Here is a 25,862-nt window from a genome sequence, read left to right as displayed (position 1 = left end):
ACTTTTTATTAACATGTTTCTTATGATTGGCAATACCAAGGATGTATTATCCTAATTCCTAGACTTCCCACCGAACAAATCCAATCACACTCCATTAACCACTTAGATTATCATATCATGCTTACAAAGTATACATTACATTACATGTTGCCAGTAGTTTGTGTATTGGCAAGATTGCCCACTATATCCTACGTAAGGATGAAATAGAAATTAGAATGAGTCATGACCAGGTAACTCCATCGCCCTCACGGAAATTCATCTTAATCTGATGCTGCCATTCAGTATGTAATATACCCACCTATATGCAAATCATAAAAATTCCGCATACCAAAGACCTAGAAGTTCATTTCTAAAATGACATGAATATAAAATATTTAAGTCATTTAAAACAATAGCATACATCAGTCATTTAAAACAATAACATAATAATAAAGTCATTTAAAACAATAACATACATTTTTGCGTTTTCCATTATTATTTTTTCCCTTTTTTTCACCCTGCTCATAAATACAAGGTAAATCCACGGATAAGAGATTCATACACATTTATTGCAGTGCTTTTAAAGACACATTTTGTTGGGGAAAAGGGTAGAGCAATGCAGTTCAATTTTTCCATATTATGTTTTTTGTATTGGAGATTGTCAAGCAACAGCTTTAATCTTTTTAATTAGTCACGTACAATAATTTATCACAATTAAATCGGGAAATTTTTATATTATGATTATGACCAGATCTTAAATGCAGACCCAAGGCAGGTCGTATAAATCTAGACTGAAATCAAACCCGCTTTGCAGGTCAAAATAAAAGTGGATTAAACTGGCAATTTTCAATGATGGGCTGGATGCGACTGAAGAAGAAGAACAAATAAATAAGTTGAGTCGATTATGATATTTCCGAGAGACTTTCTTTGGAAAAAATATATGAATTGACACTCGTCTTTATTATTTCCCAGGAAAGACAAACTTATGGTCTATGTCAAAATGACTTATTGACTCGGACTTAAAGTATTACATGAGAAGGATATAAACAACCCTTCCACCTTTGTCTCGACCGTGTGCGTATGATAAAAGTTACTATGAATTTATCGCCATGGTAGCATAGCCACCACACCGTGGTTTGTTCTCTTCTCTGGAATCTGACTTGTTACATATTATTATTTCGAATTGGACTTCACAACACATGCTCTAGGTACCGCTAGAACAATTTACACTTCAGACTTCAACATTACTTACGCTGGCTATACTATAGACTCTAGGACACTTCCGCTAACAAGAGCGAAGCTTTGAACTCACGATATATCCCGACAGTTAAATGTAGAGTTTGAAGACATGCATCAGTTTGTTCACCAAACAGTCGGCTATTATTCTCGAAGAACTTGGAATTTATTAACAGTAACACGCCTGCGTTATTCTACTACGGCTGCGCTGGGACGGGTGCAGACTTATAGAACCGTGTGAGAAATCACCAATACATAATACACACTTTGTGCCTTTCCGGAAAAGGTCAGTATTCATACATTGTTTCAATGCCACCTGGGAAGTAATTGGGAGTTTATTTACTCTTAAATTTAAAATTCGGAGTATCTTCTTTTTAAAATATCTTTCTCACTGGTATAAATACGTTTTGAAATAAAAATGTCAACCGTATTCTTTTGGTATCTATTATCTATACGAAGCGTGAGAAAAACTTCACGAATAACTCTGTATGTCATTATGTTATTTAAAATAAAAATAGGTCGTCCTTTTATTCGGCTGTACCGTAGAATATTCGATAAAAATCCTGGATCGTGACATCGTCTATCTTCTATCTGATGCTAAATGCCAATATTAAGTACATTAATTAACATAATAGAACAATGAATAATAGCATAAACGTTACTCGAATATTGAATTAAAGTAGATATAAACCATTTGAAGGTAGATAACTGTGTGATATACTAAATGTAGGTACAGCATTCACCTTCAGTCTTAAAATGCATCTCGCTTCGTCCTGCATTAGTTTGTCGTAATGTTGGTGGATGAAAAACGACTCGGCCCGTGCACGAGCTTGTCCACGAACAGTGATGCATGAATGTCTTATAATTTTAATAATTGACCCTAGGGTCAGCGCAACGGATAGGAGGTCTCCCAGGGCTATTTGCCACACAATTGTGATCGTGGAGATACCGAGATGCGATAGATATGCTTCATGGTGCAATGGAGCTGATCAGCATAATATCGGGTGCGTGTTTAGTGTTGGAAATAGGAGTAGACGTAGAGCTATGCGCCTCCGTTGAATGACCTCTCAGCTACAACTTGGAAGCAGTGTTGAGGTTAAAAGGGGACGAAATGGCTAATTAGCAAATGATAGAGAATCACCTCTGTTTACGGTTTACGTTATCCGAATTCAAATATCTCTCGAGTAACAGTATATACTCGTACATATACATAAGTACTTATCCCAACAGCGTAACACTGTTATATTGGCCAATAAATTTTTCATTCAACATGGTTCTAATTTAAACCGTAACAATTTTTTTTATAACTCTACATATAAACATCATACGAGTATGTATGATGCTTTGTACTATTATTATAACACCAAAACTATTTATCTTCGGCAAAAATTTAAGATGTTAATTTTTGTGTTATTATTTTACTAAATAGATGATTTTTCATTATGACATTATTCTGTGTGCTGTAAAAATTGATCTTGTAATGAAAAGACCATTTAAAAATGATATAAGGCGGTCCTTACCTCCTGTATCCTTACCCTCATTAAGTTAAAATCATCATTTTCTCTAGTAAATTACTGAGTCTCAAACTCAATGTCATAAATCGATAGCAAACGCAGTAGCTTTTCGTTATGTTATTCCCAGATTTACAATGACAATTTATATCCGTACTTACGTGAACGATATTTCATGAATTGTTTTGGTACATTTGTTTTTCCATTGAATCGAACAATGGAAATCCAGATATCTTTATTTTATTTATAAAATGTTATTAAATTTTAAAATTACGACTGTTAAATTGTAAAAATAGTGTGATAATTCAAATATTAAATTTATTTTCGGTTTTTTTCATATTCAACAACAAAGGTATTTTATTCTCTCAAAACATTGAAGCAAGATACGAGTACAAAAAAACAGTAAGTTCATCATGTTGCATTTAAAAGAATTTTATGTTAAAATTAAGTCGTTAATCCCAAGACATAAAATGTTTATTTTAAACTAGCCTAGCACGCATTTTCAAATTTATGTATTTTTACAACTATATTGTCTTTCAAAGGTCGTAAAATTGATTTATTTTGAAGGTGACCGGGATTTTTCCTTAGGTCTCTCGTCTTTAAACTAAATCTCAAAGTATAGGACAGACTCCAACTAACGTATAGATAATGAAACAATGCATTGGATGCTGCTGGCACGTCGTTTCCCACAAATAACTCCGATTTGAATCCCCCAGAAGCGTCACTGAGAGATTGAACAATGTCACTAGACGCTGGATAGCTTTGGCGGTCACGACAGCCAGCCAAAGGATTCAAATATCCAGAAGTTAAGAAAACAAGCAACCCGTGTAAACAAAACACTGCAATGTTTATCGCAAAAGGGCAATTTATTTTGCAATGATTCAGATTTTCTATACCGTGATTTTAACTAAACCGTACCGTGATGTTAAACAGTCCATGTTGGATTATTATGGGTCTTGCAGAATCAGAGTCCTTTGTTGCCTCGAAGCATATAAGTGTCCATTATACAATATGTACCTATTCGGTACTGTACCCACTGCAGCTGGCAGAAAATATCTTCTAGTTTTCTAATAAAATGAGAAGTGGAGTAAAGCGTGTCGTCAGAGTAGTGCTTCGGGTGTGAAATATTTTAAATAAATACGCAAACTTTATATTATATTTTCAATACTTAAGAATAAAACAGAGAAAGATAGAGAGAGATAGGTGTGTCATTTTCCTATGGAAGTTTATGATTCAAGCTGATTTTGCTAGTACGAACGAGTATAATTGGAATTCGAGTAACTTATTTTCCACGCAGCTAGCTAGCATTTTCCAGATGCAAGTTTTATTCATTGGGTCAAATTGTGTAAGTCTGTGTTCATTTGACACAGTTTCGCTTGGCACGCATTGAAATGAATTTCCTCCTTGTCCGCGGGTAGCATGAGTGTGCGGCGGGCAAAGCGAATAATAAACACTGCACGCGAAACGCGTCTTCGTAAAAATCCCGAGCTCGTCCAAATAGCCGAGTCGGCGCACTCGGCCGCGGGCACCAGGAGAACATAATGAATCAGGGTAACGAGTCAAGTTAAAGGCGCTTCGTGATGCCGAAGTCAATCACGAATACGTGCCGCCGCTAGCGAATGCCATCGTCATAATATTATTTTCAGCGTATTTATTCGGACGATTGCTTCATTGTCGCAGAGTCTCGTGATCCGGAGAACAGAAGTACCTGGAGCAAAATGTAACGGACTTTATATTTATATAAACCGCTCGCCGTACCGCGTTGAGCGACACCTATTGGACGAATACATTATCAACATATTATAATATTGTATAAATTTCACGTTAGTGTTTCGTATGTATTCGTTTTCGGTTATCACGTGTGTGTTCGTTCAATATCACGAAGTTTGAAACTATTAAATGTAAGTTAGTTGATAACGCATTGATACTTTTATATAAAATAATATTTTTTTAATTAATTGGTTTCATTTTAGAATCTTGTTAGAACTTTAAAAATATTTAATGCATTTGGTACTAGAAACTATTTACTAATAAAAAATATTACATTTTGTACAATATTTTGTAAGTAAAAGCCTAACTTACCTACTTACGTACTTACTAACTAAACATCATACCGCTTCCTTGCAGGGGTAGGCAGAGAGAATATATCGCCACATCACTCTGTTTTTGCAAACATTTATTCCCTTCTTCAACATTCATGCATCTCCTTTTGCACATTCATTATTTTGTAAGTAGTAAATACAATTTCATTGGTAGACCATATGGTATCAGTTGTCCGATGTAATTTACCATAATTGTCTTTAAAAGAGGATATTTAAACAGTACCTAGCGTACAAATATAAATTATCGTAACAAATTAGTAATTAAGAAATGAGAAAGATTTTAATAACATGTAAATTGATAAAATTTTACTGTACTTACCTACAAAATAGATTCATAATTATTTGTTTATTTTTCATCTTCGAATCTAAATATATTTTCCGAAAAACAATTCTATTCAATAATATTCAAAATATTGTCTTTCTTTTCAAAAGTACTTATATTATAATAAATAGTTATTATTCAAATAATAATGTTTTTCTCTTTTTTTTTTACTAAAAAATAAATATGATGGCCAGAACTTAGGTTACTGTAAAAGTAAATAAATTTAAATAAGGCTTTTTTTTCAAGCTTGACAATTTTTTTTTTCATTGTCATTTATTTTTGCACACACATGTAAATAGATAGGTACTCATTAGTAATTTATATTAATATAATCTTCTTAATTCTGATCCCATACGCACCCAATGGTGCAAAGAGCACTGAATCAAATGGTATGTTGATCATAAACCATATAAAGACAAGGTGACCAGTCTTACGCTCCGGGCTGCAGTCCAAGGAAAAAACATTTGAGATTTTAAAAAAAACTTTATTTTTTATTTTGATCAATCTGGCTATCGAACACGGGACCTTTGGCGCGGTAGACAAATACGGGAACCACTATACTTTGAAGACGGACATTTGTCATATACATACATATGCATAGAAAGGATTTTTTTCATACGGATGCGTCTCGAAACCGGCAGACTAAAATCTCGGTGACCGATTACATACTTACATTACCAACATTTTGTAAAAATTACAATTTGTAAAAATAAAAATATATATTATAAAGGAGTAACCCGCAAAGGCTTGTCTGCAGATAGGATAGTAAGGATAGGGAAGTTAAATGTGAAAAATACATCAAAAGCACCCAGACCAATTTGAAATCTTTCTTGAATTTATATTGCAATTGGCGGGAATCGAACCCGCGAGGCCAGTTTCGCTGTCGAGCGTCCACCCAACTATGCCACGGCGCCCATGAAAACCAATTATCGTCTACATGCTTTTACATAAATATATAATCATGTAAAGGTCACATTTTCAATATACGAGTATGTAATAATGTCTCAACACCATTGTTTGCAGTTAGCAATACGGTCAGCTCCCATTCTATATGGTTACAATCTCACATTTGTTCGCTTCCCTCGCATAATTACGATTATTCCATTACCACCTGGACCTCTGGGTGAAAAATGACTACAGGATCTTGATTACGAGCTAGAAAGGTCGACGGGTCAGCTCCGAAAGCGGGTACTTCCAGTAACACAGCGGCCAATTGGATGCGAGCCGAGGTTCGAGCCTTAATCTGCGGTTTATGTTCATTATGGAGATAGTATAGCACTTAGAACCTACTGGAAATGGAACGATTACGACTGAACCTGAACTCTGGTTCATCAGATTGCCAGGCAAAGTACAGTCTGAAAGGCTAGTGTAGTAGGTACCAATGGCGCCAGGTATATTTATTTTATTATTATTATATTGCATTGTATTATATTTTTCAACTTTAAAAACGTTCTCCTGAAAAATCAAGTTCAAAATCATTTTGATTTATGACGTTCTTGAAAGGAGTGCGCGATAAATACATTTATACATACCTTTATCCGCACCCAATGGTGCACAAGGCACGGCACTGAATCGGCGTGTTTTTTTTTCATGATGATTTTATAATCTGAAGGCAAGGCGTCAGTCCTGTACTTCAGGTATAAAGCGATACAAAAACTTAATTGATTAATTATTTAATTTAAACCCTCCTGAGAACTGAACTCGAGACCTAAAGCACGGAATGCCAAATACGCAAACCACTACACTATAGAGGCGGCGATAATTTTTTATAATACTAATAAAAAATACAAAAATTACTTTTATTTCTTTTCAATGTAAACCTTTACGTTATTAGCACAAAAAAGAAATATATCGTAGTCGTTCAGGAGAAAGTGACCAACTAACATAACGTAATATGTTCAGAAGGGCCATTTGAGTCACTTTTGCTTGGCAAGAAAATAAACCTCAATGCACTTAGTCATTTTTAATAAGTCAATATATTATACTTCCAAGTATAAAATCGCTTTGGGATTATTTCACGGCAAAATTGTGGAATTGTGTAATTGGCTTCATTTTTTATAAATGTAACTATTTTTTATTATATACTTTTTTTAAATGCAAAGCTGTACAATTCCTGAACAAATTAAAAAAATTAATTTTACTATAAATAAAATCTTCAATAAAAAAAAAAAACAAAAAAACAACTTAAGTTAGTGAGATATCAAATATTCAATAATCACGTTTTTGTAAAAAATAGATACTTTAAAAAAATTATTATTATTAAGTATCTTGTAATAAATAATACAAGATACTTTAAAAAAAGAGATGGTTGGATTACCATATTTATGTATATGCTGTACGTAAATAAAAATATGGTGGATATCCATACTCCTTTACAAAAATCCATTCAGCATATTGAAAAAAAAAATGCTTATTGCACCTTAATTCCATTCCAAAAATACTATAAAGGAATCGAAAACTATTCACCTACTCCCCTTCTGCTTAGCTCTCTGCGCAGAGTACCAAGTAGTAAGTACATGCGAGGGAGGTAATAAAATTCCAAATTACTAATTTGCATTGTAAAATCAATCTTCTCATTTTTTCCATTGTGTTATTCCAAAATAGTGTAATATATGCATTGTAGATATTTTCCTTTTATTAAAACTATTTCATAGTTACGCATCTTTTGCAGGTCGTGAGAAAAACTTCAGAGTCAGAGTGTCCAATGAATCTACAACAATGGGGATACCGTATGATTTCGACAGCGTGATGCATTACCGGAACAACTCATTCTCCAGAGATAAGAAGAGAAGACCCACCATCCTCCCGAGAAACCCGTTCATCAAGGTGCTGATGGGCCAGAGGATCAGGGTGTCCGTGTCAGACATTGCCAAGTTGAATCGGCTGTATAGGTGTGACAAGAGAGTGTACAGTATGGGGAATGATATTCCCGGAGCCATACACTGGGACGCTTACAGAGAAACAGTTCTAAATGAGGATCCGATATATTTCAACAAGTTACCTGAACCGGAGCCTCTGGAATTTGAAGAAAATCAGTTCAAGCTTCTTAGTTTTATATTGGGAAGTAAAAATGGATCTCGAGTGGGTATAGTAAATTGAATATCAGCTATTATATCAAACATATTAATAATTATTCTAAGTTAACAATAACATTTTATTAAATATTTCAAACAAATAACAGAAACGCTTCTTTTATTAAAACTTTATAAAAAAATATTTATTAAGATTTTTTTATCATTAATAATTCAGCATAGATGACTGTGTATGAGAAAGTGCATTAAGAATATGAAGAGATATAGGAATCACAACCAGTCTTTGGACGGTTTGAGTGATCACTACATACACCGCGTAAATTTCACCATTCTACACATGATTGACAACCACATTACTTAAATTTAGAAGTTGTATTTATATTCAGGTAGTAATGCCCAGACATCAATATTCCTATGTCAATAACCTCTTCATCTTAGACGATATATCAAGTAAAATATTGAATGCAGATTAAACACTTTTTTTCAAATAAAAAAAGAGATAATTCGCTCACTCCTTTCAAGAACGTCATAAATCAAAAATTGTGAATTTTCAGTTATACATGTTTTCGAAATGCCCAAAAAATGTACTTTATCCCAGCAAAAGAGGCATATTTTCAACTTGACATTTACCCACTATAGGGCAGAAAGTGTTGTTTTTGCATTTTGAAGAAAAGGCATTGTTTAATTTTTTTTTAAAGAAACTTGTTATTTTTCAAATGGAGAAAAAACCTTCCGGCTTAACCTTAAAAGATCTGTTGCACAGTAAAAAGTTCAATAAGTGGCTTGATATTTATTTTTAATAAATTGTATTCTATTTTTAAACCTTAAAAACATTCTCCTGAAAAATCACGTTTTTTGATTTATGACGTTCTTGAAAGGAGTGAGCGAATTGTGTTTTCATTTTGGTATGTACATACACAAATATTTCAATATCATACTATTTTCGTGAGCCTAAGCAGTTTATTATTAATAATAGATATCAAACTGTGGTAGAGTGAGTTCGCACCCAGAAGCTCTGACTCAAAGTCCTTGACACTAACCACGGGACCATAACCTGACTTTATTTTTACTTACCTTCTTATCTCTTAAAAAATCATAATTTAAATATTGGGGAAGAGGAAATAAAGAAATAAAAACATAGTAAATTTACATATTATACAAATGTAATTTTATTACAAAAGTTTACGCAGTGATTACTATATTATTACAGTTGTAATTTTATATGCAATGAATGTTACCAAAATAAATGAATTGTACAAATACATCAGAAAAACATTTGTTCATTTAGTCAAATTATTTCTCAAATTTTATCTCAAAGAAAACATTTTAAATTGGTAAAAAATGCGAGGTTGGTCTACACATATGAAAGAAAGTGACATGGAATAAATTATTTATTTCATTTCATTGTTCATGAACAGCGTAATGTTAATAAAGTTGAATCGATGCGACAATATAGCGAGATAAAAAGAACTAGAACAAATAAATACACAAACATATAAACCAATAACAAATAATATAATTTTAGATACTCATTCCATTTTGGTCCGATTAAAAATTCTTAAACACTCTCAGGAATGGATCACATACAATAAAAGAAGCACATACAATCTGATATATTAAAAATGCAATAATCACAAATATAACATAAATTAAGTGTATAATTGGGAAAACAAGATACAAAACAAATCATGAAACAATGTTGATCAAATAAAGACGTAAAGAGTATTTACATAATCAAAAGAATATCTTTAAGAATGTTGATAATAACTAACAATTGGATTGCTTTAAAAAGGTAGTTGTAAACATCTAGAATGCCAGTTCCGGCATCTAAAATCTCATTTAGAACAGCCTGAAAACCTCATAATTCAATATGAAATGTTAATTTTTTTGAACAAAGATGAAAGTCTGGGCACCCCAGGGACCACGACTTGGCATTTTGCTGGCTTTTGTGTTCACTTTAACTTTGTAACGTTCAATATTCTGCCTATTATTGGACATCCATATTGCATAACCTTACACGAGTGCATAAAGTGATCAATTAAGCCGGTCAAATAATTGCTAAGTCGTAAGCCCTGGGATACTCCATCTTCCTTCTTCCATCTTTTATATAAAAAAAACGATAGATGTTTCATCTCAAGTTGAGACAACTATAACATTGATATATCAACCGTAGGGTGAATAATCCAGTGTCTGATAGAATAAATAATAATAAACCATAGAATTTACTCTATCCTAAACAGTCTGATTTTAATTATCAGTTTTTAAGGAATTCACCTGATTGGCCTTCGGTATGTCTCATCAAAGAAAGAAATAACAATATGTATACCAGTATCTAAAGTCGCCAAGGCGAATTATGTAGCCATAGTCTAGCCTGACTGAATATTCTGTGCGAGAAGCAGCCAGAACGTCAGTACAGTATAGAATCGGATGTTTGCAACCATCTTTAAAATTAACTCTTTATAAAAAGCAACTCAAGTTTTACAAAATTAATACACTTACATGAATCACATACTAATAAGATAAAAATAAAATATTCATTTTGTCAATGCACACGCTAAATGGCACCATGAAAAATATAATTATATACACCACATGGTCATATTGTAAGCGCATCGATGACATATTACAAACTAAAAAATAATGGGGTTATAACTTAGGATAACTTATAAAAAATATATTACATATCTGAGAGATGGTTATTATATTTTGATAGGGGTTAAATTATCGACGGAGAGATGATTTTATTACATAATTCTGTCATGGAAGAATTGATATAAATGCACAAAATAGTTTAACACCTCATCTTAGTAGACAATTATAGCAGAAATACAATTATTCCACGTTCATAGTGTTAAGTGGACTTATATATTATAAATTCTAAATTCAGTTTGATAATAAAACAAACGAAAATAAGCAGATCTTCACTCTGTATCTCATGTGAAGAAGAACCAAAGCACATGCATCCCTCTTACCTGGTTATTTAATGAAATTTTCAATGAAAATTTACATAAGTGCCTACTTCGAAAAGAAATGTCTATTTTCTGTTCTTTATTGAGACTCATAAGATAGTCCTCCCACAAAACTAGATGTGTATGTAGTAATACATATAAAGTATGGAGTTTACATAGCAAGCAAAAATGATGTTTTGTAGATAATTTTAAATATCCACATTTTAGATGCATTTAGGAAATTCATTTAAAATTGTTAAAAAAAAATATATACTAATTTTCATCATTTTTTTATTTGAAAAAAAAGTGGAAAGACCCTATTGCGGAGTAACGAGATTTAACCAAACATTAAAGACTGCAGAAAATTATTACGAGCACTTTTATAATTTCAGAGGGCAAATATGAAAAACTGACTTTAAAAAAAATGCTAATTTATTTTATATTACTGTATTTACCTATATTATCACACCCTTTAGAGATTCTGTGCCTCACAAAGCTATGGTGGTGCTCATAAGTTTAAGTTAGCAAAATTTAAATTCCAATAAAAGCTTTTGTCATATATTTAATTATTTTACAGTTCAATCAGTGCTAGTTCTTTTTTTTTATGGAAATATTACTAGAGGAATATGTATGTGAAAGAGGGAATATATAAAAATTAATTAATATGTACACATTTAAGGCAGTAAAATTAGGCACCATATTATTAAATTGAAATACATACTAATCATTTAAAAGTTTAATTAATGCAGGGTAGTAATCATAGTCACTTTATTGCGACCTGCTAGCACACTTACTTTAAAATACATGTGTGTACATCATAAAACATTACTAAAAGGTAAAATAAAATGGGGCATTAAATACAAAATTTCTTTTGTTTATATGAGATGAGAAATTTGGTGAAAGAAAAAAAATCATTAGCTCTATTTCAAATATTTATCGGTGATGGTTACATTTCAAAGAATCTACCCCAAAAGTGGATATCGCCAGTCGATTTTAAAATTGTAAATGAGAAAATGAATCGAGTGGGGCAATAGAGTATGTAGGAGATAGGAGTCAATATACATGTGAACTTCAATTTTGATGGTAAGTAATTTTCAAAACTGATTTAAACTTAGGTATAACTAAGTCTATGTAATTTGATTTATTAACAAAGTACATATGTACATTAATATCTAAGAGGGTGATTTTTCAAAAGGGCATTTAAAAAGTTTATCACCATAACAACAACAAAAAAACTTAAATTATTATTCTTTATTAATTATTCTTCCGTATTTTGAAATATGCTTTTGTTGAAATGCCGAACATTCCTCCGCACAAAAGTACAGTAGAAGCCGGCTATAAAGGCACCCAGCTTAAAAATACATACAAGCACTGGAAGGTAAATTTAAATAGACTTTAAAAGAAATAAAGGTTAAAGTTTTGTCAAGTAATATTTTGGTGGACACTCAATGAAAATGATCCGAAATAAAGAATGTAACGTTTCAAAAATTAATGGAGTATTGTGGACAGTCGCTTGTAAATTTAAACAAGAAACCCTTCTTATGAACAGTCCGGATTGGAGAGGACGAAATCAAGACACAGAAAAAATACAACAGTGGATAATTGTTTGTTCAAAAAGGAAAATTTTTAAAAATATTAAAGAAAATTTAAAACGTCAAAATATGTAGTTTTTTTTTAAATTCATTTATAACGCGGGTCAGATACGCCTCTTGCGAACCCGCGTTATAACCGACTTCCATTGTATAAGCAACTTTGCCTGCTATAACTTTTCATCTATATGTCATTTTATATAAATGCGCCTCTACTCAGGTGGAAAATGGTGAAATTTTGTCATTTTATATGTGAAAATATTAATTTCAGCATTGATCAGTAGTAAACCGAAAACATTGTTATGAGTATGTTTACCCTCTAAGACATTAGAGACATAACAAAAATATAGAGCGAGTTAAAATAAGTAACCCTGAAACATTCAACAATAAATAATGAAACAGCCTAAATCTATGTGCTTATACAAAACATACATCTATTACATAGAAATATGAATACAACATACATAATTTTTATTTCTATATAAAATTATTGTTTCCTCGATATTAAAAGATGAAACCCTGTGGTTCTACAATTAGAATATGAGTAAAGCTTGAATAGTAGAAGTAGGTATGTGTAATATTTTGAGCAAAAATGTGAAAGAAATCTAATATTTAAAGGTGGAGACTGACCGGAGCATTTCGTCGTAACGTAACACGTTACGATGCGAGCATTCAGACAGTCAGTACACCGAATCGAGCGCTCCATCCATAGTTTCGGATGCTCGGTGATGCTCGCCGCGAGCGATGTTATGACGTTATGTTACGACGAAATGCTCCGGTCAGTCTCTACCTTAACATTTTCACAGTTAAAAAGGAAGGAAAAGTACAAAAGGGATATTTTTTTTAAAAACTCATTGCAATTATTATAAATTTTGAAGAGGAAAAAATTGGTCACTAGAGTGAAAACTCTGTGACAAAAATTATTTACAAAAATTGAGAAAGCAGTAGAGGAATATTTTTTCTACTGAATCAAACAAGGGGTCGATCACAGATCTGTCATTTGGCTTCAAATGAGTGAGTTTCCAATGACAACTTTTTATGGATATAAGAAAAGAGTACAGAATAGACTAAAATTACTTCATCATCCAACTCTATCAATATCAAGAAATAGTTTAAAAGAAAATTGCATTAACATAACTCATTTGTATCAATCAACACGGTTTTTTTTATTTTGTAGGACTTCATATTAAATGAAATGTAAAAAATAAAAGTAAAATACATGAATCTACAATTGATGCCCTTACACAAAATATCATAAATGCCTCTTTTAGCACTTTCTACAGTCTATATTTTCACACACCAGTACTTGAACTTGAAACTTGATAGAAATGAAACAGTTTAGAGAATTCAACATAAATTCAGATATCCTTTTTGTATTGTATTCCAAAAAATAGGGATAGACGTATATCACCCTAAATAAATCAGATGTTATAAGATCATTACAAATACATATGTAGTATGAAATATTATTAGTCAGTCTATGTGTTCGATAAGCAACATGTGAATAACTCGTCTACAAATATAAGTAGGTGAATTCAGCAATAGCTATGCAAATTCAATATCCATCAAAATCCCTGTAAATCCTGATTCAATTTTTAGTTTATTAATTTCTCCAATATAAAGAGAATACATACATTCCACCTCTAGTTAATTACAAGTAAAATGGCATTTCAAGATAAATTAGTACACCTTTTTTTGTTTTTTTTTTTTAAATTGCCGTTTAGACTAAGTAAAAATATTCGTTTTATACAATCTTCTGATTATTTTCTTCAAATACACATATACAGTAAAAGCTTGGGAATTCAAACAACAATAACTCAAGTGTTGCCATAATTTTAAAAAAATTACAGAACACTGATTCCATCAATATTTTCTTCAGATTCCAAAAGAACTACGAGTTCAAAAAAACATACATAATTTGAAAAATGTTATGATTTTTTTTCTTTTTTTCAACTGATTATAATTGTTAATTTTATTTGTCTTTTTGTTATTTAGTAAAAAAAAATTTTTTTTTGGCATCGTTGGACATCAGTTTGTATTTGGAAAATGAATGAAAAAATTCAACTTGTTTAATCAAAATCAAATTATCAAATTTTGGTCCCATCAATTTCAAATTTATGGGCTCTTACTGTAAATGTTATCTGCATTTTCCCCAAGAGTTGATAAATTATTCCCGACATTTTTCTTTATGCTTAAAACACTGCTTTATTTATTTGCCATAAATGTTTCACGAGGGAAAAAACAGAATAATAAAATATTCAACATATTGCGCACTCCTTTCAAGAACGTCATAAATCAAAAAACTTGATTTTTCAGGAGAACGTTTTTAAAGTTTAAAAAGAAATCACAATGTATTAAAAATAAACATCAAGCGACTTATTGAACTTTTTACTGTGCAACAGATCTTTTTAGGTAAAACCTGAAGGTTTTTTCTACATTTGCAAAATATTTAGTATATTTAAAAAAATAATTAAACAATACCTTTTCTTCAAAATGCAAAAACAACATTTTCTGCCCTGTAGCGGGTAAAAAATATGCCGCTTTTGCTGGTACATATGTATATAGTACATTTTCTGGGCATTCCGAAAACATGCACAACTCAAAATTCACGATTTTTTATTTATGACGTTCTTGAAAGGAGTGAGCGATATTTGAATTAAAACATAAATCATACTTTCCAGCACTAAAATATCTTTAAGAAAGTATTCACAAAAATATTAGAAGAGAGATCATTGTCCCAATATTGAAGCATTTATATGCAATGCAGCAATTTTATTTCTATTGATATATGTATTCCTTAACATATAATATAAATATAAATGTAATGAATTTATCGATTGATGAATAATTTTTGACAAATTACCAAATTATAATGATGGGATTCCACAGGAATAAACAGAAAAAAATCACTACAAGCGTACTTTTAAATCTTCCATGCGTTGTTTGATGCGTTGTCTTAATTCGGCATATCTAAAGGGAAATTAAATCATATTAGAACCTAATCGTAAGTACTTTTAATTTTTACATATTATGAAAGAAGACATCCTAAAAATTGATGGTAAAAAGAGATCCCAATGGCAAAATATAAATAATTAAAAAAAAAACAAGTTACAAATTTAAGAAATGTGAAGTTTTAAATTTGTATAAAGTCATATATTTATAATTAACACAGATTAACTAAGTACATATATGATTATATTTTGACATTTAATACCTATACTTGCATGGCAAACATTTTATGTTTTATGAGTTATGAAATTTTGTTGTAGATTCAGTAATTACTTTTTAAAGTTTGAACATAATGTTAAATGTAAATATTTGTTTCCATAGATTAATTTTTTGGCTTGATGCATCATACATTATCTTATTACACTGACGCTATTAAGTCGCGAAAGGAATCGCACTGCCAATTACTTATTTTTAAAGATTTTTAATGTTAAAACATTTATAATCAGCACCCAAATCTTTGCATCCTATCACCACAGAAAAAGCATTTAATACTATGGAACATATCACACGGCCTATTATATTAAGGACCTATTCTAGCATCTGGCAAATCTTGTTCTATTCTAGTACCAAATTGATTCTCGTCAAACTGTGTTGATGATGGCAGATAAATGGCATATAAGGTACTGATGAAAGGATTTTTTATAAGATCACCGGAATGGAATCCAGTAATTATGTTAGTATAGGCTGTGAAGATGAGGATTATAAATACCTGTGCTTAATTCTCAAGGTCTCCCGATCCTCCTCTATACCATACATATGAAGGATGGCTTGACACTCGGACATGGACAAGTTAATAAACTGCGCAACCTCAGAAGAAACCTACAATTTTAAAACCAAATTATAAGAACATTATACTTAAGAAGTATGTACATATTTTGATATTTGAAAAAAGTGTTTTGGATGAAAATAAAATGTGTATGGAAGAAAGAAAAAAATTAACTTGAAAACCATGCTGAATCTGAACCTGAAATATATGCTTTTAATAGAAATACAATTTAAATATAACACCAAACACACACTACATAAGAATAATTCTAGGGTTTCTTTAACACAGTAAGGACGAGAAAGATATTTCTACCCGTTCAGTCGATTGATGCTTAACCCTTTCCATCCCCCAAAATGAAAAAAAAAATCTAGGAAGACAGTTACATTCCAATTAGAAAAAATCTTTTGTTCTCTGCTCCACATACTGTTGTAATACATATGAGTGACAAAAATGTAAGCTTGGAATTTAAATAAATAATACTAATGATGAAAAAAATGTCGAATAACATCCGACATGGGACCTAAGAGGAAAAAATCGATGTCGAATGAGATTGGACATTAGACCAGTAAGGGTTAAGGACGGGAAGGGTATTTTTACCTTCTGTGCCGGCTTCGTTTCAAAGTCAGAATAGAAGGAATTACATATTTAGTGATTTTATAGGAATATTATGTACCAATCTATTTGTTAAGGTCTTAACTATATGTACATAATTATCAAATCCCAGCAGTCTGCAGGCGTAAAAAACACCCATCCGAAAAGTGTTAAGATCAACTACACGGAAACAAATCAAACAAAATCAAACCATGATAATCAAGTGAATGCAAGACTCCGAGCTGAATTTCTGCAAACACGAGTAATAAATCTAAGGATAAAATCAATACAAACCTCTCCTGTTTTATCAGCATCCATCAAGAACAATCTAGAGACATCTTCATGTGGTCCCAAAGTAACCCTTACCAAAAGGGGATATTCATCATCCTTCAAACACCGCTGTTCTGAAAATGCATAAATCACAACACTTGTATTTTATACTGTCATGGACACTGAATTAATATTAACAACTCGCTTAATTGTTGCAATACAATACTAGTGTAAAAAGTAACAAATTGGTAATAACTTACCACCATTATCTCGGACAACATACAACGCAAACCGCTGAGCGTTGGAGTCCACCTTGTATTTATCCAACATCAAATTAATGACTTCTTGAGTGGACACAAGTGAGGTGACCCAAACTGACATCTGGCTTCCATAGGGGGGGGTAAAGAAGGATGTGTCTCGATTGTAGAAATGACCGTTGATAGAACAACGCCTTCTAAGTGCCGCTGCCCTTTGCCTAAAATAATACATATGTAATAGCCTCTAGGATTCCGAGAATTCATAGAAATGCTAGATAATTCAAGATTTGTGATATTTATAGACACATTTTTAACATAATTGAATTATCCATACGGATAAATCTGCAAGGGCAGCTGTATATTACAAATAAAGGAAAATACTTGTAATGTTTTTCGGGTACAGCGTTGCTATGGTGAATACATTTGTTTGTAATAAAATAAAACTTAGGTGTAAGTAATAATATTAAAATACATATATATTTTTTAAAATTAATGTTTGATTTAGTAAATACCACTATTTCTTAAAATCTGTGACACATCATTCCGCATCATTTTCTAACACCATGTTTGAAATACGGTGTTTGAAAATGATGCGGAACGCATCGAAATACGTGTCACAGTAGATTTTAAGAAATAGTGGTATTTACTGAGTAAAACATTAATTAAAAATGGATAGATTTTACCACAAAGTGACTGCCGAATAAATTAGTGATAAAATATTTTTATTTATAATCCAATAGAAATATTCACTCCTCCCACTAAGTAGAAAATCTCATTGAATCATATTGCCATGTTACACAGAATACGCAAAACAACAACTTTACAAGAATGCATTAAAAAAAACAACAACAAAAAATGTATAGTTTTAAAGATTATAAAAAAGAACTACTAAAATCATTTGTGACTACTGATAATCATACCTTCACAGTTAGGAGCGCTTTACATAGAGTATGTTGATGTAAAGAAGCGCATTTCTTACCTTCTTTTACCTGTCCTCCTCTTAATGGCGGTGGAACCAAGTCGCGAATGGTGAACCCTCCGTACCACTACAGAGCCTTGGGCCGGTATTATGATATGATCATCCACTGGATGGGCATAGTTGATGGATTCATTATCTGAGGCACTGTCCTGTAATCACACACATTAAACTTCACTTAGAGAATGGAAAATCACAAAGCAATTTTCTGTAATACTCATTTTATTTGTACACCTAACATTGATAAGAAGCTATTTTGTGTCTAACACAGAAAAAGCGTGGATAGTTTATTGCTTTGAAAAAATAATTGCTCATCACAAATGGAATCATTACTAGCCAGGATCAAAACTTCTACAAAAATGAACAAAAATATAGAGTATAATTACTATTGCAACTATACCTATATATTGCAGTAAAAATATTTTAAAAAAATCAATATGAAACTTGTATTATCTGTGGTTTAGTTCTACACTAGGCATCAAAGTTGGCCACATGATAAAATTTGGGTACACAATTAATTCATAAAATGTAATGTTGGTAGAACTCACCTCATTATTCTGACGGTTGAACTGCTCTGGCCCGGATACGGATCTACTTAACTCATAATTAGAATCATTACTTTCATCTAAACTTCCTATCCAACTATTATCCATAGAAATAGCTCTATTATAGGCACTTGTATCATTCTTAGGTAATTGATCCGGTATTTTGGCACTATCTTTTACCTTAGATATTTTTTCTTCGTAATTCTTTACTCTCTTCAATGTACCTTTTGGATAGTCGTCATTGAAATAAGCGTGATTTTCATCCAGCATTTCCTCTAATTTATTCTCACAGTTAATGCTAAAATTATCCAAGTTATGCGAACACTCGTTACTATTATAACTACGCACCATAATATCACTATACAACTTGAGGGAATCATTTATCTTCTTAGGATCTATGGGAGAATTAGCTTTTAATGTATCTTCATTAAGCGATCTGGACATGGCCTCTTGGTCCAGAGGCATAAGATTATTCCTATTTAAAAGCTTCTTGATATCAACATCCGAATTAGGCTTAAGCGTACTATCATCGCAGGAATTATCGAACTCCACATAGTGAGGCTGAGAGGCTTTATCAGGAACTGCAGGCTTTAATGTCGCTTCCATGGTATCTAGGGGTAACTCTAGACAATGTGACTCTGATTTGGGATCTTGAGGAGAAGTGGGCGCACTGCCACTGAGAGTATTACAGATTTCGGAATGGCTACCGGAATGGCTGCCGGAATGACTGATTGAAATAGAATCCGAGGACTCTACACTGGATTGGGAAGGCAGACAAGCCGGCATAGTTTGATACATTTTTTCAGTATCGTCAACCTTCCTTTCTACTTGCAGGAGCTGATCTAACTCGTCCCAATCCATCTGTTTGTAGTCTAGTTTGTTGGGAAGAGTTGCGGACGCTTTGTGCGGTGCAACGGCGGGAGATTGAGGAGGAGTCGGAGTGATAGAAACACTCCCGGATGATTGGTTGCCACTGTCTTCACTACACCGGGAGCCGGATTGTCCTCCAACACTGAGTTTCTCCATTTGATCGACACAAATTCCTGTATCAACACTACTAGTACTGATATTATTGTTCGGCTGAGGCGAAACCTAGAAATAAGCAATAAATCAGTTTTTTTTGTTGCCTAAACTGCAAAATAAACGATTGAGTTTAAAATCAATTTACCAAATCCCCATTAAGACTGTCACTTGGGCTGGCATCACCCCCGCGACTGAATGAATATCGACAGGAATTCCTCTTACGAATAGTAACGACGGTTCTTTGGTCATCATTTTCCTTCAAGTGGATGACACCTTTAACTCCCCAGTGGATTCTTAGAGCACCTTCCAGCACCAGTCGACCATTAACTTCTCGGGACCTAATTTCACCGCTCCGCGCATCTACATACTGATTATATGCCTAAACAAACAAAGAATTTCAACATTAATAATCAATAATGCTAAAATATAAACAATCTAGATTTGCAATATTTTGATAAAGAAACTTGTATTTATAATATATTTATAAAATGGTGTTTATGTTGATTCATATTTTACAAATACGAAAAAAAATAAAAAAAACAAAACTTTGCCAAAACAGTGTTCTAGACTTTTGATTAAGAAAAAACAAAGATATAAACGTTTTACTAGACATATGTACTTACTTATATGATTTAGAATTTTTAAAACAGGATTCATATTAAATAAACAAATAATTTCCCAAGATTCTGCACAATTGTCCAAATAACATTTTGTTGTGAATTAAAATTTTTAAAAAAACTTCTCTGCGTGAAGTGCTAAAAATAATATCTGGCAAGGTGACAATAGGAAATGCTTTCACTTTAGTAATAGTATTCTAAACAAATGACCTTTAACTTGAAATAACTACAAAATATGTGAGAAAAGACATAACGTCAATCAAGTGTTATTTAAGTTGTATTTCATTTCATCAATAAACACTTATGTATTTATACCCGCAATGATTTAAAAAAATGAATACATACTCAAATGACTTGGCAATTTATTAATAATAAATTAAAGGATTACCTGGATGTAGTTAACTCATATGATTGTAACAATTTATTTCTAAATACGAGTTTCTTGAAAAAACCACATGTAAAGTCTAAACCACAATAATGACAAGTTTGGTCATCTACTACTCAATTGTACGCAACTGAAGTGATTCACATAAATTTTTCATGCAATTTTAATAATCATAATGATTTTAAATATCGCTCACTCCTTTCAACAACGTCATACATCAAAAAACTTGATTTCACAGGATATTGTTTTAAAAGTTTAAAAATATAATACAATGTATTAAAAATAAATATCAAGCCACTTATTGAACTTTTTACTGAGCAACAGATCTTTTTAGGTAAAACCTGAATGGTTTTACTCCATTTGAAAAATATTTAGTATATTTAAAAAAATAATTAAATAATACCCTTTCTTCAAAATGTAAAAACAACACTTTCTGCCCTATAGCGGGTAAATATTAAGTTGAAAATATGCCGCTTTTACTTGGATATATTACATTTTCTGGGCATTCCGAAAACATGCACAACTGAAAATTGACGGTTTTTGATATTTGATGTTGTTGAAAGGAGTGAGCGATATCTAATTTAATTAAAATTTCACAACTACTGTAATTGCAAGTTTGAAAACATGGGCAGAATTTTATGCTTTTTGACATTAAGTTAATACCAGAAATAAAACATTCAGTAACATAATGAATGAAATATTGTACTGTAAGCACAAAACTCAGGCATTCCATACCTTTATGAGTTACGTAACATATGAAGTAGGTATAATAAAAAAGCAAATATATCAAAGTTACAACAGTCCGGGGATCATGAACTAAGAAATATGGTATAAAACGTAAGCTAAAACGCTAATAATGCACCTATGATCTTTAAAATATAAACTAAGAACACATTTGTTTGCTAAATCATTTCCACCATCTTCTTTTCCCCAATTCAATCGCAGTGAAGCGCCCTTGAGGTAGTATTTTACGAAAATGGCACTATATAAATTATTATTATAAAGATTAGACACGTCCGCCTCCGTAGTATAATGGTCAGCACGTTCAGTTAGCTTTTTGGAGGTCCCGGGTTTGAATCCCAGGGGGGGTCATATAAATATAATTGATTTTTCACAATAATATTTATTCAATATTACTCTGGACCCGTACCTGAAGCGCAAGGCTCACCTTTCCTTCGTGTATTTAACAATCATGATAACACTGCTTCTACATGATGCAGTGCCCTATGCACTATTGGGTGTGGATAAGGGTTAGAATTTTATTATTAGCAAAATAACCCAGAAAAACACAATTAGTATAAGCAAAACAGTTTAGTTAACATCTTGTCATGTTGAATTTCTGAACTAAATGGTACTAACCTTTAGCTTGGACTCTAAATGAGTTCTGGATAGGGATGGACCATTGCTTGAAGGTTTCGGGGCTCCCTTTTGCCCAAAACTCTTATGAGACTCCACACGAGTTCCGTGGCCAAATAGTTGAGGGCCGAAAAGGGCGCCGTAACAGGGCACGTGGCAATATGGTACCCCTTTGTGCTGGAATTAATTGAAACATGGATATCAAAGGAGGTAAAATATATATTTTTTCCACAAGTACCTTTGTCAGTCATTTACATAGATTTCAGAAGTCACTAACATTATGACTTCTCCAAATTTAAAAAATATTAAAAATCAAAACTTGATTGAACATCTATCCAATGGTGATTGAAACCGTAAAATTTCGTCCGTAACCGTCAAATATTGGTAGTTTTATTTCAGGATTCAGAGAAATCACTTTAAAATGTTTATTAAATTAATACTAGAGATTTTTATGACAGGTTTAATGATATGCAAATTTTACAAACAGATACCCAAATTCTGGAGAAATATATTATTAAATTGTTGATGAGAAACAAAAGATTGCTTGTGCTAAATATTTTATATTTATGCCAGGCACTTCTAGCAGGGTTTGTGGGAAATCCATACATTCAAAACATCGCTTTGTAATTTTAAGATTAAAGTTAGATTGAAGTTAAATATGTAAAACAAATATCAATAATTCATAAACTAATAACCCCAAATTATTTCATCAGATATTTTAAAACACACCTCTGCATGTTGTCCTGGATTTAATCGTTTTCCACATTCTTCACACCTCAAGCATTCGGGGTGCCAATCGTATCCAAGGGACTGTTTCCTCTCAGCTTAAAAATAAAAGCAAATGTATAAAATACCATACAACGTACAAACACACCAAACAGTATATGCTTTATGATATCCAGACATTACGCGATCGAATAATAAACTGCTTTCAAGTTGTACTTACAATGTACAGTTAAAATAAATTATACCTACAGAAGGCGAATCACAAAATGTAAATAAAATTAACAAAAACCAAAGTTATTTATGTATATTTGAGACCCCTTTAGCGAAGGCCAGTAATATTTAAGGAATTACCGAAATAAACAGGTTTTCCGCATTTATGACACTTCCACATTTTTCCTTTTCCCGTTACTTTAAAAAAAGGAAAACTGATCAAAATATCAAATCAACATCACAGAACGACAAATTGACAAATTGTGTAAAGCAAAGACAATAAGTGAAAAAGAAAAATGATTACGAATTTCGTCTTCGCATTTTCAAGTTTATAGGCTGAAAATTACTGTGTAGGAACTTTATCTAGATTCTTCTAATTTTATCAAAATTCTCACTTACAAACAATATTATGGTTCCAAACCTTCCATTTGATTTTGAAATATTATTGTTGGTTTGAAAAGTTTACCAATAATTGAAATACTAAGTAATATTTCAAATATCTGCGGAAATAAATAAACAAAAATACATATTTTTAATTTTGCATTGGCATTTAAAGCTTTGTGGAACTCAAAAGGTTGAAAATCATAAGCGAATATTATCTTAACCTTTTCAATACCGAAATGTTTTAAAATTTAAAAATAGAACCTAAAAAGCATATTTTTTTGTTTTTTGATATTAAAGATATAATGAAAATTTGCCAAATATATACACCGTGTGGCGTTTGAGCTGCCATTTACTCAGAAAAACAAAGTTTAAATATTCAGGGTTGCTACAACTTGATACAGAGAAAACATTTACTTATAAATAAAACGGAGTAAAATATGTTTATTCATTTATGTTAACTAAAATTCGAAAAGGATTAACATAAATGTAAATGTTGCACATAAAAAAGTAATTTAAAAAAACTGCAGTCGGTAACCCTGTATCAGAAACTATTAGTGGAAGCTTTTAGAAAGATGACTATAACTTTTATAATATCACTAAATTATAATATTTTAGTATTTCTTGATCTTCCAAAGAGTTGTCTATATATTCTAATAAAAAAATATTCCAATCAGATTTGATACCAAAAGAGAGCGTTTTTGTATTGCCGACCAGGCGAGCACGCAATTGAAAAGCGTGTTAACGCGCTCATGGCAGCGAACCAGTTAATGTCACAAATAAATTATTGCTTAAGCAATATTCATCTACATACTCCATAGAAAATATGAAACTTAACTTTGCTGTAAAAAAATCACTGGATTGGAAATTTATTATTTAAATTTCTCAGAAGAATAAAATTAGTACAAATGAACATTGATTTATTTATTTTAAAAATCAGTAAAGACTTGCGAAGTAGGCAAGTATTCGTTGAGCTGAATAAAACCTTGCTTTCACAAGTAAAAATAGTATCACAAAGGGTATAGATAATAAGCTGAACTTAAACAACATACCCCAGTTTTATAATATTACTGAATATTATTATTTGACAGGCGGATAATATTTACTCTATGGTAATGTTTCAAATAATGTGTTCCGTTGACACTTGTTCCTTGTTTTCAATGTCAAAAAAGTTTTGTCTCTAAATTTTTTGTTTGTGACGGTTATTGTAACTTATTGCATTGTCAAAATTCTTTTACGGACTACTTAAAATTTGTGTTACTAAATTTGTGATGTGTCAAAATAATATATGAACATTATCTTTGGAGAGTTGGAATTGAAAGTAGGGCATTATTTTGCATTACATACTTCTTATCAAACATTTATACAAATTCCAATGTTAACACTGATTTCTCTTTATATTTTTGTTAAAAAGATATATTTATTGTAGTGTATAACTCTGCAGTACCTCTGTTATTGTCAACATAAAGTTGATAACCTTGATTATACATTGTTTGAAATTAGTTGTTTTTTGTCAAAAATTGAAAACTAAATTTGGATTCTGTGTTAAAATCACAGAGTAATTCTCATTTTTTTCAATGTGTTTTTGACTATGTTGTTATTAAATTATCGCATAGAATGTCGCATCATTAATATTTATTATATTTTCAATGACAGGTATAATTTTCTGGTATTGTTTTAATTATGCACCTTGCAAGGTTAATGCTTAAATTATGCATTTAAAAACAAGTGTTTAACTTGAATAAAATTTATTTTATTTATTTAAGAACTGAATTTATCTGGAAATTAAAGAAGTTCCAAACAAATGACCTAAAGTTGGGTATCCCCTTGAATAATAAACATGTAGCGCTCTGCGAAATTGCAACATTTCCAATGTAGACATTTTGCTTGCAACAGTTGTGAACATACTGTGCCCCAATACATGACAATAGTGATCACCATATGATCTCTGTTGAAGCTGATCGTGGCGAATCACCTGAAATGAAGCGTTAGCCATGCACGCTTAGAGCGCACGAACATATGCATTAATAT

At 31.6% G+C, this 25,862-nt stretch overlaps 2 protein-coding genes across 2 annotated transcripts in view; one reads left to right on the top strand and one right to left on the bottom strand.

The window, feature by feature from the left end:
* The window catches only part of LOC148302200 (low choriolytic enzyme-like), a 28,938-nt gene extending 20,376 nt beyond the window's left edge, over positions 1 to 8,562 (top strand). Inside the window, exon 4 of the mRNA XM_088271994.1 lies at positions 7,822 to 8,562. Within this exon, the coding sequence (XP_088128120.1) occupies positions 7,822 to 8,249 (428 nt within the window). The 3' untranslated portion in view covers positions 8,250 to 8,562. The remainder of the gene's footprint in view (positions 1 to 7,821) is intronic.
* A 765-nt stretch (positions 8,563 to 9,327) lies between these two features.
* Positions 9,328 to 23,706, bottom strand: LOC148302199 (uncharacterized). The gene is made up of 10 exons (XM_088271995.1): positions 23,592 to 23,706; positions 23,244 to 23,338; positions 22,518 to 22,691; positions 20,302 to 20,535; positions 19,137 to 20,225; positions 18,592 to 18,740; positions 17,616 to 17,830; positions 17,380 to 17,489; positions 16,438 to 16,547; positions 9,328 to 15,689 (listed from the first exon to the last, which is right to left on the bottom strand). The coding sequence occupies exons 1-10, from the start codon at positions 23,629 to 23,631 to the stop codon at positions 15,629 to 15,631; spliced, it is 2,277 nt and encodes a 758-aa protein (XP_088128121.1). The 5' UTR covers positions 23,632 to 23,706; the 3' UTR covers positions 9,328 to 15,628.
* Between the last annotated feature and the right edge of the window lie 2,156 nt (positions 23,707 to 25,862).

Source organism: Brachycentrus maculatus, unplaced genomic scaffold, assembly GCF_059751285.1.
Source record: "Brachycentrus maculatus isolate JH-2025_06_01 unplaced genomic scaffold, ASM5975128v1 h1tg000474l, whole genome shotgun sequence".
NCBI lineage: Eukaryota > Metazoa > Arthropoda > Insecta > Trichoptera > Brachycentridae > Brachycentrus > Brachycentrus maculatus.
Note: the sequence above shows the minus strand (reverse complement) of the source record. Positions and strands in the feature narration are given on the sequence as shown.